We start from the raw sequence: 14,259 nt of genomic DNA, 5'->3' as shown, positions 1-14,259 counted from the left end.
ACAGCTCAAGTGGTAGTGTGCATGCTTAGCATACACAAGGTCCTGGGTTCAACCCGCAGAACCTCCTCTAAAAATAAATCAGAACACCTAATTACCCACCGCCCCAACCAAAAAAACCCAAACCAAACAAAAAATGATTTTTCTTGCTTAGAAAAATACCACATGTTTACGGAAGGCAGACAATAAAGTATAAGTAATTTAAAAGTAAAATATGAAAATAGATATTTAAGATAGAGATAATTTAAGTAGTGAGTATAAAGTATAAATAATTCAAGTACAAAATACATGGAAAAAACGAAAATTCACCTATTTGCCATTATCCAGAAAATAATACTCTAATGCATTTCCTTCCCAGCAGTGAACATGTGCGTACAGTTACATAATTTACATACATATTTACTGTTCGTAAAATGTTGCATCCCGTATGTCCCCATGCTATTACAAACTCTTTGTCAACAGCATTTTAATAGTGACACAATATTCCATTTTATTCTTATGTGATAATTCACTCAGCATTTCCTATGACTATTACAAATTTCAGTTCTCGCTAATATTTCTCTACTATAACTAACACCACAACTAGCAGCCTTGCCGGTGAAGTCTATCTGCAGTGTGGGCTGTTAATAAATCTCTAATGATCTGTTAAGATGATGAAGGCACTGCATTATCCAAGGGGGTCAAGGCAGACCCCATGGACTCCATTTATCATAGCAGAAATGAACTTAGAAATTCTAGAATTCACTTCGGATGTCAGTTACTCTAGAAAACAATATGGAAATCAGTTTGTTTCCCCTTCCAGAGGCCTGGTAATGGCGAACTTTTGCCTGATGGATTTGTGGGACCAGACGAGGCCCGTGCCTGATTGCAACACAGCGTTTGGGAACTGTGCCCTTGTACTAAAGTGCTGGCCTATTTCTGCCTACCAAGTCACTTGGCATTAACCTCCAATCGCCTGGTGAGTTTCAGTCAGAACCAGAAAGCTGAACACCTTGGAAACATTATCTTGACAGCTCTGATGAAACTTTGCCCGTCTAAGGGGTGATTTAGCCCAAGTGGCTTTCTGTGCTGAGAATTCAAACCTCAGGCCTGCTGTTCACCACTTTCCTGGCTGTGGGGTCCCGCTTCTCCCACCTCCCGGCCCCATCCCGCATGGAGAAGGCCCAGCTGTGCTCCTCTCCATCCCCAAGGCCTGGGCACCGTGAGACACTGTGTTTCCTGCCACTCGCCCCATGTCCCCGATGCCCTGAGTCAGCCTGGACTCTGCCACGGGGTCGTACTGGCAGTCTGTCTGGCCTGCCCCGACACGGCTCCCGGAAGGGCAGGGGAAGGGGGCTGGGAGCCATAGAACCTGAGGTCGTCTCCCTGAATGCCAGGCCCTGTGCCCAGCCTGCTTGAAGGTGGTGGCCTGGGCACCAGAGGGAGGGGCCGCCCCTAGAGAACAGAAGCTCAAAGAAGACAGGAGACCCCAGCCAAAAAGCATGATGGAGTCATCCGAAAGTACGGGCTCCAAGAATCCACAGGGCAGAGAAGAAAACCTCGCAGGAAAGATGTGGACGCGTGACCAGAGCTGGAGTGGGGAGGATGACTTCCCTTCCATGCACTTCTCTGCATTTTCCAAAATTTCTACGATGAGCATGTGCTGCTTCCGTAATCAGCAAGGGGTCGTATTACTGATAAAGCTGCATGTATTATGTCATAATTCATTTCAAGAATAAGATACGTTACTATCGCTATTTATGAGTTAAACATAAACAATAATGACCATATATTGCCAGGAAAGTTATTAGGTTGATAACGGCAGCTCACGTGTCTCCAGCACTTTACCTTTTAGAGAAACACATTCAAACAGAAAATGAAACCGGGCAGCTCTGCTATGCAAATATTGGCTGCCGCTGAGATATTCCTGCAACAACCCTGGACAGTGCGCTGAGGTCATTTTTTTTTCTCATCTGAAATGTGGGAAACTGAGGAGTGGAGGAGAGAAGTTAAGAGCCCCAAGATTTGAATGGAGGCTTTGAGTCTCCCATGTCCCCATGGCAGCTTCCAGACCTCTCATCCCAGTACCTTCCTGCAGGGGAGACAGTTTCCCCAGGGATCAAGTGTGTTTCCCATTATTCCAATTTTTTCCTTTTTTTCCATTACTGGAGCTAGTGCCTATGGCCAGGGCAGAATTGCAATTAGTGAAGATTGTGTGGGGTTTGCTTTAAAACAATGGTATTTGCACAGGGTCCCTTTATCTCTCGAGAGGTGTGTGGTGTGACTGTGCCTCAGGCAGGCAGGGACTGTCTTTTTTTCACTTGATGACTTTATGGCTGAATGCCACACTCCTCCTGGGAAGGAAAAATGTGCACAGGACAGTGACTCAAGTATAAGTCCGTGGCCCCTCTGGGGCTTGGGTCCACCCCAGAAGGACTCTATGCCTGTGTGGGAACATGCCTTTTCTTACGTTACTTTGTAAAAGTGGGCTATTTCCAGCCCCTCGATAACAACGGACGGGAAAAAAAATCTACGAATCAAATGTATTTGATCTGAAGTCTATTTCTTTTAAAGTGAGCGAAAAGGCGAACCAGCATGCTGTTTTCTACTCTAAAAGGCAATTTCTAAATTTGGATTTTGAAAAAAAAAATTGTATTCCGGCTTGAAAATCCAATGGCTCTCAGAATGCAAGTAAGATACATCACTCTTTGTGCTAAAATCATCTTCACTGGTTTAAAAGAAATCAGAACGAAATGATGTGAGCTGACCATAAGCCTTCCATCACTTAATTTCTGAAGGCAGAAGCCGGATGTACACAGTCCGTGCTCCGTCCAGAGAGCCGCCTGGGCCCGGATGCGGCGTTAAGTGATTTTTAACAGAGAGGCACCAATGTCTCATGGACCAAACAGAACTAGGTTTTTGATATTCCAAAGACATCTTCAATTCTAGATAAGGATTCAACAATAAAATAATTACCAAATGTAATCAACAGGTAAGATGAATAAATTGGAGACATTTATTTCCTCCAAGGGGAAAAAAAAATGTCTGGCTCTTGGATTTTTCAGCTGTAGTAGATGGACACATTTTCAAAAGGCCCTTTATTTTACTTCCCCGCCTCACACAGGGCACAGCAAACCATCCCTGCCTTCTAAAATAAAAACACATGCCACTTTAATTTAGCAAAGAAAAGCCAAAATGCAGAATCTCTGCACAGATCATTTTTAAGTTAAAGAGAGTGAGAGAGACTGTTAACTGTGTTTTATGCCTTTTTGGGGGGCAGTTACCTTCTCCACGTGTTAATAGTTTAACTGTCAAATTACAACAAACAGCTAATTCCATCTCTGAGATGCCAGAATTGCAACCTAGAAGGGGTGATTTTAATTGTAACTACCAAACAGCAAATGCTGACAGAAGTCCTGCTTCAGTCCCCAGACAGGGCTGGGACATGACTAATTTATTTTATCTTATCCATCTATCTATGCACAGGATTAAAATATTTATGTCAGTCTGTTCACTTTAAAACAGGCAGTACCGGCACCAGCTTCAGGGCCACTCCTTAATTTTTCACAGTTTTGGCTTTTCATTGTTTCCAGAAATGCCCAGCCCTTGCATGGTGAATACTCTCAAATGCTGATGGATCTTTAAGTCACACAAAACCGGTCCTCAAGCCCACAAATGCTGCCCAGCCACGGTGATGGTGACGGAGCTGTGCCAATGCCTCTGTCCCCAGAGATGCCAATGAAATCACGCAGGCCTGAGCCCGGCTTCAAGAAGAAGCTTGCCTCTGGCCAGGGTGGCTGATGGAAACCAGAGCCTGGTAAGGATGCCCCAGCCAGGTGGCCAGGTGGGCCGTGGGGCGGGCAGCAGGGGGTTAATCGGGGAGCAGGGACGGGTGCAAACAAAAGGCCAGGGGCAGGGGAAATCAGGCTGCAGGGCCCAGCCCGAATAGGCGCAGACACAGGGAGCTCTGTCTGCCTGCCCGCTGCCCGGCACTGTGACTAACCGCCCCACTATTGTACCCTGAAGCCAGCCCTTTGTGCCGTCCCCCTGGCGTCTGGGAGCACGGCCGAAGAACCCTCTGCAGCAGTCCCCCCTCGTCCTGGAAGCTTGCAGCGTCAAGACCCATTCTTTCAGCTTTCAGGGCTGCTGGAGCCTTGAGTAGCCAGTGGAAGCATCCTTTACCCTGCCCAAGAAGGGCCACCAGCAAAAAAGCAGCAGAAAAACCAGTCTCCCGAACTCTGGAGGAGGGGGGCCACAGGGACCGCTAAACCCACGCTGCCCAACACAGCGGTCCCTGCCCATGTGCAGACCCTGGGCCTGTGCGACTGGGAGAGTGTCTCCAAACTGAGGTGTCTGGCTGTGAGCGGGCTTCGCACGCAGCCTGCTTTCTCCCAGGCAGACAATGGAAGATGCTGCCATGGTCTCCCTGCCCAGTGACAACCCCTCACCCCACGGCCAGGAGCACCAGGCCCTCACGGCCACACCTGAACAGCCTTGTGTTCACGTGTCTCGAGGACAGGGCCTTGCACACTCAGGGGTCTGCAAAACACGTGTGAGCACAGGGACACGCACACACACGCGGGCGAGGGCCCTGGCTCCTCTTCACGGCACGCGTCACCTGTCCTGGCGGGCCTTTGGAGAAGCCAGATTCACACCCCTAAAGACCCCCCCTGGAGCCAGACATCTGACCCTTTGCCCTGGGATACACCGGGTCCATTCAGGGCCCCGTCATGACTTCTGTGGATCCAAGCAGTTTTGCTTTCATGGCTCCTTTCTCCATAAATATTAAAATTATATTTTATGATTGCATTGCTATAAAGATGAATATAATCCATGCCGAATTAATTCATCATTATATATTCATTGTTATTATAGTCATTTTATCTTCTGATTTTTTTAAAAATTGAAGTATGGTCAGTTTACAATGTTGTGTCAATTTCTAGTACACAGCATCTTGTTTCAGTCATCCAGGTACATACACATATTCCTTTTCACATTCTTTTTCATTACAGGCTACTACAAGATACTGAATATAGTTCCCTGTGCACTACCGAAGAAACTTGTTGTTTATCTATTTTATATATAGTAGTGTGTATCTGTAAATCTCGAACTCCCAATTTATCCCTTCCCTACCCCCTTTCACCCCTGGCTTGGAACCTCCCCTTTTTTCTTCTGATTTTAAAAAACATTAAAATTAAAACTTATTCCTGGGCCCTGGGCACTGTGTCTCCCTGGACCACCCCTCTGAGCTCCCTTGACCTCTTCCTGAAAGGCATCCTCACCCCATGAGGTGCATATGGGACTTGCCTGCCGTTCCTCCAGTGACCAGATCACCCTCTTGACTCCAGAATTCATAAGTCCTGCCCTGAATGAATGGCATGTGAAGTCCCCAACAGCCACCAGAAGACTTTCCACATTATTTTCAAAATGTAAAACTCAATCATGAGAAAGGCCTAGGATCCCAGCATGACTGAAGGCCTCACGTCAGTGGGAACCCAGACCCCTGCCCCACTGCTGTGCTGGGGTCCCCAGCCAGGTGCCCCGGGTACCACATTCAACACCAAGAGATGGGCCCACCAGGCACATGTGATGGTGACACAGAGGTAACTATCAGGGTGCCCAGTGGCCCACCACGTGCCAGCTCTGTGCCAGCCCTGGACACCCACGCCCTCCAGTCCTCCTCACACCCCTGTGTCGGGCCCAGCTTCTGGAGAGGGGCAAGGGTCCTGGCTTTCCAGCCTTTCCCAGAAAGAGGCATCTGGGGCTCTCACCATTCCCCCTCCCGTGGTGCCACCGTGCAGGGCCCAGGCCACCCTGCTGGAGAAGGACAGCGCAGGAGATGGTTAAAATTCTGCATGCTTTTTGCATCCGCCTCCAGAGGAAGCGCTGCTTTTTTTTTTTTTCTCCCTCTCAAGCAGGAGGAGGAAAAAAAAAGCTGAGAGCAGCAATTTGCAGGCCTTGGGATGTTTTTCTCCTTGACAGCCCTGGGCCCCGCCTCGCTGGGCCTTCCTCCGGCCAGAGCGGCCACAGCTTGGTCTGTTGCGACTGCCTGGCCCCCGTGCACGCGAGGCCTCCCCGCGGAGCCGGGCCGGGGCGGGAGGGAGGGAGGCCGGCTGGGTGGGCAGCGGCGACGCCTGGCACTGCCCAGCTTTGTGGCCACGTCCTCTGCTTGCCGTCCCTCTGCCCGCCCCGGGCCTGCTCCGGGCCGGCTGTGCCGCCTGCTGCCCGCCGAGCGCCCACCCCGTGCCCACCCCGGGTGCCCTCACCTTCTGGGCCCGGCCTCCCGGCCTCGGGTCCTGCTCGCGCCAGGGGCGCCCGGCCACGTCCTCGGCACTGCCGCCGCTCGCCCCACCCTGCTGCCCGCGCTCGGCGGCGAGCCTGGCACGGCGCCAAGCTGCCTGGGAGCCCGGCCCGGGCTGGGGAACTTTCCGGCAAGGGTGTGTGTGGGGAGGGGCGCGGGGTGCAGTGGTGCCAGGGGAGGGAGAGGCCCAGATGCCCGGCGGCCGCCCCCACCCCGGCCCGGGCCGGCCGCGGGGGCCTCCCCCTGCCTCCTGTCTCCTGAGTCCCATAAAGGCACAGACAACACGGGCGGTTTAGTCAAAACAGCCATGTGCAGGAGCCGGCAAACAAACAAAAGCCCTTATTTATTTATTTAGTTCACACACTCAGATAAGGAGGCGCCTTTTGTGCACATAATTTCACACACACCAGAAAGGGGGCGATACCACCATGCTCCCCGCAGCCCTGGCCCCGGACAGCCCGCCTGGCCTCGGGAATAATGGCATCGCCTGGCCTGGGCATTTCCATATTTAAATTGGGCAGCAGCGTATGATTAATTAAGAAGGAAAAAGGCAAAAAGGAAGAAAAGTGGTGGGGGTGGGGAGCTGGACGTTCTGGGCAGCGCGACGTGCCAAGGTGCCCGCGGTGGCTTAACCCCTCCCATGCCAGGCCCGGGCCCCAGAGGGACGCTGACTGCGCCCTCTGCAGAGCCCGGGCCCTGGGAGCACACCCTCGGCTGCTGTCCTGTGTGTACTGAGTGCCACCCCAGCTTCAGATGCTGCCCCCGGAAGTCTTCTTCCTCATTTTCTCGCTCAGAGTGGCTCAGCTTTGGGCAAGTCAAGGTGCTGTGCTGGTGCTGGTGCTGGGTAAAGACGCCCCAAAGCGCCGGGTTGGGGGCTGGATGGAGAAGACTGGCGGCCATTCTGGCTGGGATGACTCTTCCTTTGCTATCGACACCTTTACCCCTTAACACGCAAGCTCCAGTGAGGCCCTGGCCCTAGTGAGGCTCCCAGATCCACCCACACTCACACGAGCAACCTGCCGAGGGCTGCCCCACTGCCCTTCTGTCCCTGAGAGCAGCAGCCTGTTCTGGGAACAGAGCAGGAAGGCCTGCCTCCCTTCTAGAAAGAATTAAGGGCTGTGGCAAGGTGAGAGCCAGGAAAGACCATGTTCCTAGAGGCGGCTGGTGGGGGGGGGGGCCCACAGAGCCCTGGATTTAGGGTCCAGCCATCACCAAAGTTCAGCCCTGCCCCTTGCCAGCTGTATGGCCTTGGGCAAGTTATCTGGACTCTCTCGGCCTCAGTTTGCCCACCTGTAAAGTGGGGATGATAGTAGTGACCACTCCACCTGCCCCAGGGAGTTGAGAGGAAGAAGAGCAGTTCCTCGCTGAGCAGAGAATCTGCCTGAGTGCCCAGAATGTCCACCCTCGAGGTGGGCAAAGGCTGGGGCCACTGGGGCCTCTAGCAGGAAGTTCTTCAGCCTAGGAACAAATTCAGAACAGTCTGAACCCACTTTGCAGGTGGATGAAATCATGGGCCTGAGCTGGGTGAGCAGCCTGGGTTATCCACGTGGGGCCAATCTAATCACACGCATCCTTAACCACAGAGAACTTTCCCAGCAATGGTCAGGTAGACACAATTCTCTTTGAAGATAGAGGAAAGGCCGTGAAACAAGGAATGTGGGCACCTCTAGAGGCTGGAAAAGGCCAGGAAATGGAGTCTCCCCTAGAGCCTCCAGAAAAAACCGGCCCTGCCAAGACTTTGACTTTAGCCCCGTGAGACATTTCAGATTTCCAACCTTCATAAATTTGGTTGTTCGAGGCATTAGAATCAGTGAACTTTGCTATGGCAGTAATAGGAAACTAACACACCATCCCACCCTGGACTGGCCCCAGTGGCTCTGAAGGAGGCCATGAAAATGTGCTCACTCAGTCACTCCACACACCATGCTCCTCTGTGGTGGGCAGAGCTGGGCTGGGCTCAGCAGACCTCATCCCTGCACTCAGGAGCCTCCGGTTGGGTGGCCAAGTGCCCTGCAGAGCCCTCCTCCCCTAAGGGGCTCTAAGCTCACCTAAGGGGCTGTCCCTCTTCCCCCTCCCCTTCCCCTCACCACTACTTACTGAGTATCGCCCTCACTCAACCAAATCTCATCCTACCCCCAGCCCGACAGGCTCAGCCGTCCAGGCAGCCTGGATCCCCAGACCCTGTCGGTAGTTTGTCAGGACGAGGGGCCACTTTCTGCTTTGTAAGCATGTGTCCTTCTCACAACAGGACAGGCAGGGGTTCCTTGGGCTAGCGCCTCTGCCCTCCTGGGCTCAGGGTCCTCACCCGTAAAGGGGGCTGGGCAAAGCACATCACACGGTAGCTGTGAACGTGGCAGCCGGTGCTGTGTGTGCAGTCCGTGCTCAGAACTGCCCAGTCAAGTCAGCTCTGGGGAGGGTGGGGTTTTATTCTACAAGTAGAAAGATGCCAGGCAGGCTAGCCCCCCAGTACTGCCACTGTGCTGGAGGCTGGCGGCTGAGCTCCTGGCCAAGGTGGAAGTTCAGACAACCTCAAAAAGCTTCTGGAACCTAAAGATCTCTCCTGACAGCCTTCAGTCCCTTAGGAAACAAGCAGAAATGTGCACACAGAATTCCTCAAAGTGTGTTTACAACAGGGAAAACTCAAAATAATTGGGAACAACCGAAGTGTCAAATAATAAGGGGTTAGTTAAGGAGACACACCTACGGAATATTAAAAAGTCATTAAAAATCAACTTATTGACTAGTATCTTCTGATACTGAAGAATGAGTTGTGATAAAATGTTTAGTGAAACAAACAGAAGATAAAATGATACATATAATAAGATGCTAATTTTGCTTGAAATTCTCTGTTTTTGTAGCAGCAAGGTGAGGCATTCCCACTGGCTATTTCTAAGGGTGGTTTCACAGGTGATTGAAAACTTTTCTTCTTTTCTGAGGATTCAAAATGTTCTAAAATTAGCACATAACATCAGTGATGAGAAAAAAAAAATCAGTGCAGAAGAGTCACGCTCCTTCAACGGAGCTGCCGGCGGGTCCTGCTCGGTCCCTCGGCACGCGGCAGGAACACGTGCAAGGAGCTAGGCCAGCTGGGGGGGTTGCGGCCTGTCTGCCACTCAGGGCCCCACACTCAGCAAGGCCCTGCACTCAGAAGGGCCTGTGCTGGCTTTAAAGCTCTGCTGTCTCTGTTTTGGAATTCTTAACCATTTTTGAAGAAGGGTCCCCGCTTTTAATTTTGCATTGGACTCTGCAGGGGTGCCACCAGTCTCAGCAAGGAGCCCCGGGCTCCTGGATGCCCCACCTTGCCTTCCAGGAGTGCAGCAACCAGCCCTCTGTTCTCAGTTTGTCTGATTTCCCACACTGTGGCCCCTTCTCTCCTTTCTCCTTCCTACGTGGGCTGTTGGCAAAAACGGGAAGCGGGACTCTGTTTTATAAAGACATGCATCGATCACTTGCAGTACATTCCTGGAGACTGAAATCAGCACCTCCCCTAAGTTTTTAGGACCTTCTTACCAGATGTGTGTTTTCCCCGGGAAAACCAGCAAACCCAGAGCTACTGCCGCAGTCCTGTCCCACAGCAGGTCCTACCAGTGAAGGCTCAGGGATACCTAAGAGGCTTGCACCTGCAGCTTCTGCAGAAACACCACCAGAGAGGTGCTGAACTTCCCGTCTCTGGGGGCATTCAACAAAAACTGCACGGCTGGCGGCAGGAGAACTGTGCAGGAAATACCTTCTCTGGATGGAAAGTTAGCTCAGAGAACCTCATCCTGGTGTGATAATTGCACAGGGCATCCGGCAGCTTCTCAAGGCAGGGCCCCTATCAGACTCACCTCTTGTCCCCCGAGTCTCAGTATGGGGCCATGAACACAGGGGAGGGGCTCAGGGGTGGGGTAAGAAAAGAAACAAAAAGTGGGGAGAGGCAAGCGACTGAGAGTTGACATGAAATTTGAGGAATTCCTGTGCTGCCCCAGAAGCAGGTGATGTATTAGAGGAACCAGAAGGCACAGTCCACCTCTACGTCAGTAAAACAGGCACAGCTAAGGTTTACTGAGTACCTCCGCGTGCTAGTGCCACGCTAAGCATTCCCACGGGAGTTACAATTCTCCCAAGGCTCGACTGAGTCAGAACTATTATTAAGCCCATTTTATGAATGAGGAAGTTGGGGCCTTAGAGAGGTGAGGTTACTGGCCCAGGGCCACCCATCTATCTCTGGGCAGGGGTTTAAGCCCAGGCCTGGCTCACTGAAGAGCCAGCCCCTTTAGTGCATCAATAAGCCCAGGCTTTCCTAACTGGCGGTGGCTGCATTGTCTGGCCTGGGAAGAAAGTTCAAGTTCAAGTTCAAGTTCATCCTGTCTCTCCTTCATTACTAACTGAGCACTGGTGGGCAGAGCCTGAGTGGATAGATTTTAGCTTCAAATCAGCTCCACTAAATAGATCAGGTCTTAAAGAGGCAAGCCAGCTTCAGGCACCTGAAGGACACAGTACGTGGAGGCCGACACTTCCTGTGATTCCTTCGTGATGAGGGGTAAATGAGATGTGAACTTCCCTCCCTCCAGATCTATGGGGCTTCCTTGTCAGAGCCTGGGCTGGAGCTGGGGTCACTAAAAAAACTTCTTTTTAACACTAACCAGCTCACATAGACACAGGGGTTGCCACCTGGATGTCCACAGGTTGGATTCAACCCAAGGATGTGTTTCCTCTGTTCCGCACTCACTGTTTTCAAATTTGGGGCATTCTATGCACAAATCTGCATTTCCTGCTCCTGAAGGGCTGGAAGGCCTGAAACCCTAGGTCTTTACCCTCTTGGCAGCATCTGGCAGGAGCCTCGTGTGGCCTCCACCTAGGGCAGGCCTGGGCTGTCTATTCCCACAGTGCCTGAAAACTCTCTACTGCACCCCACCTGGCTGACCTGACCATTTAAGGACCCTGCTGGAGTGTCCAGGGTATAGAGGGTGGTGACTTGTCTGGCCCCTGGCTGGCCCAGGCCTTCTCCACCCATTGTCCCTGTAGCCTTTCACTGAGGGGAACTCTGGGGTTCAGGAGCCCTGGGGATGGAAGTGAGGTTGGGAACCTGCCTAGGACCAAGTGCATGCCCAGCCAGCAGTCCCTGCTATAGCTGGGGGGACCAGGCCTGGGCTGGGGTTTAGAGGGGGCAGGCATCGAGTCAAATTCAGAGCCCGGGGCTCAGGGCCCAGCTCTCGGAGCCTCTGAGGCCCTGCCACCGCCCACCCTATAGGTGCTCCCCAGGGATTAGGGCAGTCACTGGAGGCCTTGCCTCAGGCACAGGGAGGAGACGGGTGCACAGAAACTGGCCAGAGCCAGGCCTGGGCCTGGGCCAGTGGGCAGAGGTGAAGGGAGGCACCCATGTCCCCAGCCCTGCTCCCCAGGGACAAGGCCCCACAGGGCCCAGGCCCCCACCATCCCCAGGTCCTGAACGCAGCTGCCATGTCGTGTCTCCTGTGCCTGCCACTGCAGCCCCAGGCAGAGCAGAGGGAGTGGTGGTTGCTGGTAGTCCTGCCAGGGGTGGGCAGTGGGGAGTCACCCTGTATGGCCACAGGGAAGCCACCAAGGCAGGTGGGGAGGATCAGGAACAATCCCTACCCGGAGCCCCCAGGACCCGGGCCCATTGCAGTGGCAGGGGAGGCAACTGTGCAGGTGGCCCAAGGCTGCCCTCCCCTGAGCTGTGGGGGTCCCTCACCCCACAGGCTCTGATCTGCCTGTGCAGCCCCTGGCAGGCCCCTGCCAGCCCCGGGGGTTTAACACCTGAAAGCCGGAGTGACACCGGTGCCCCTCCTTCTGCCCTCCAGCCAGAGTGGGTGGAGGGCGTGCAAGACGGAAGGGAAGAGAAGAGAACCAGAGCGAGCTTCTTTCCCCTTTAAGAGCCCTGATGGCCGCCGCCCAGACCCAGCGGCCCGGGGACGGAAAATATCGGCAAAGATTCCCCTCCGAACTTCCCGAGCCTTTGTTCAGGAGGAGGTCGGGGAGGGCCGACTTGGCTTCGCGGAGGGCCGCGGGCTGAGCCGTGCGCTCCATGGCGGCCGCGGCGGCGTCCTCCGCGCTCTCCCCCCGGGGCGCCCCCTCCCGGCCCAAGGCCCGGCCCCGGCCCCGGACCCCGGCCCGGACCCCAGCCCCGGCCCCTGCTGGCCGCGGGGGGCTCCGAGGGCGAGGGCGAGAGAGCGGGCGCCGCTTACCAGGTCATCCCGGAGTGCCCCCGCGATCCCGGCGGGCGGGAGCCGGAGTCAAGTTCACGTCCGGCCCGCGGACTGTCCGAGGCCGGGCGCGGCCAGGCAGAGCGAGGCCACCACAGGCCGCCGCCCCGGGTCACCGCCGCCCCCGGCCCCGCGGCGCCGCTGTCGCCCCGGCCCCGCGACCCCAACTTTCCGCACAATCGCGGAGCTGGAAGTTTCCGGGCTTCGCGGGCGCTGGGCTGGGTTTCAGCAGCGACGTCTGAGCTTGGCAACAAAGAGGGAAAGCAGGCCGGGAGAGGGGAGGAAAGAAAGAAATACTAGGGAGAGCGGGCCGGCTACTTAGACATCTCCAGGACTTGAAATCCCACCCAGAAGCTTTTTTGGGTTGTTTTTTCCTTAAGTGGTAAACAACCACCTCTGACTCACGATGGGGCCCTTTCCCTCATGTTCTGGTCTCAGGCTGAGGCACCTTTCTTGGGTACCTGCCTGGTTTATAACCCACTCAGAAAAGTCGGGCAAATCTAGGGGTGGGGTGGGGGAGTGAGGTGGGCCCAAGATGCTCCCTGAAATGTGGCTGACCCCAGTGCAGCAGCAGCAGCAGGCCTGGGCTCCAAGGGGCAACCTCATCTTGGGCCAGCCACTGCAAGCAGCTACCCCGTGTTCCTGTCCTGGAGCAGAGGGACAGCTGGGAACCCCCAGTGTCCAGAGAGGACCTGGGCTCCACACAGTGTCCTGGGCCCAGGCCCACCTGCTCCCAGCCCACAAATGAGGTAAATGTAGGACCCAGTCCTCCCTCGTTAGTCAGGTGTTCCATGAGTGAGGCAGGAGGATTCACTGGCCTGGCCCTGACCTGGAAGCTCAGGCCCCCTCTTCCTGGAAGCTCCCTGGCTGCTGCATGATTTTCTGTCCTCTTGGCCTCCTGAGGACATGTCTGGGCTGGAGGAGGCTGCTGAGCGGCCCCAGGCTTGGGAACCTGCACAGTGGCCAAGCCCAGTCCCTTCGAGGGCCGTCTGGGCCCTGGAGCAGGGGCTGAGGGGCACAGAGCATCAGCTGTCACTTGGCCTTGGGATGCTCCTGCCCTACCCTGTTCATCCATTTGTCTGTCTGTCCTGCCCTGCAAGACATGTTTATGGAGAAAACAGTCCCAGAGCCCAGAGCTCTGTGAAAGGCTGGGAGAATAGGGTTGTTTGTTTTTTTTAAGAAAAATGAGCAAGGGGGCTGTGGAGACCAGGGTGGGGGTTGGAGTGGGGGGAGTATGTTGTCTCTTGTCCTGCAAAAGTAGGCGGTGCCTGAGAGTGCTGGGGAAAAATCCACCCGCCCATGAAGCCCAGGATCCTTTCCCAGAAAATGTCCTCTTTTCACGGGAGCAAGCACGGGCATTGTCTTTTCTCATTTCTCCCCAAGACCCAGGCTGGTCAGCCGTGCACTCCCGTGCTCTCCCGCAAGGCACTGAAGTTCCATCAGGGCTCGGCGCCAGGGGGCGTCCTGCAGGGGGTAGTCCTCCTGGACAAGCCCCTTGCTCAGAGGCTGGGCCCTTTCCAGGGGAGGGAAGTGCCTGCTCTCTCCCCTGGCATCCTCACCAGGGAACTCCATTCCTGAGCTGCAATTATTTTGTATTTTCAGGACTGAAAATTTTATCTGGAACTGTACGTCTTCCTAAAGCTTGAACCCATTTGTTGTCTAATATGTGATCTCTGGAGCTCAGTTTGTCCCCAAAGGGGATGTGACCCTTGCTCAATCAAAACCCACCAAGACCTTGTTCGGCCTGGCTTCACGGGTGTGTAGCCCATGCAGTCG

At 54.2% G+C, this 14,259-nt stretch overlaps 1 protein-coding gene across 5 annotated transcripts in view; it reads right to left on the bottom strand.

Annotated features, from left to right (window-relative positions):
* LOC106728660 (translation initiation factor IF-2-like) overlaps nucleotides 1–12,737 on the bottom strand; it is a 71,769-nt gene extending 59,032 nt beyond the window's left edge. For 2 of the 5 annotated variants that reach the window (XR_004324383.1, XR_004324384.1), the window contains exon 1: nucleotides 12,466–12,733. Coding sequence is in view for 1 of the 5 variants with exons in the window: in XM_032492461.1 (XP_032348352.1) it covers nucleotides 12,466–12,473 (8 nt within the window). In the remaining 4 variants the exon portion in view is untranslated. Of the gene's footprint in view, nucleotides 1–6,242; nucleotides 6,433–12,465 lie in introns of those variants that run through there. The other 3 variants (XM_032492456.1, XM_032492461.1, XM_032492457.1) reach the window with 3 other exon arrangements.
* Between the last annotated feature and the right edge of the window lie 1,522 nt (nucleotides 12,738–14,259).

This window comes from Camelus ferus, chromosome 12 (genome assembly GCF_009834535.1).
Source record: "Camelus ferus isolate YT-003-E chromosome 12, BCGSAC_Cfer_1.0, whole genome shotgun sequence".
Lineage (NCBI taxonomy): Eukaryota > Metazoa > Chordata > Mammalia > Artiodactyla > Camelidae > Camelus > Camelus ferus.
Note: the sequence above shows the minus strand (reverse complement) of the source record. Positions and strands in the feature narration are given on the sequence as shown.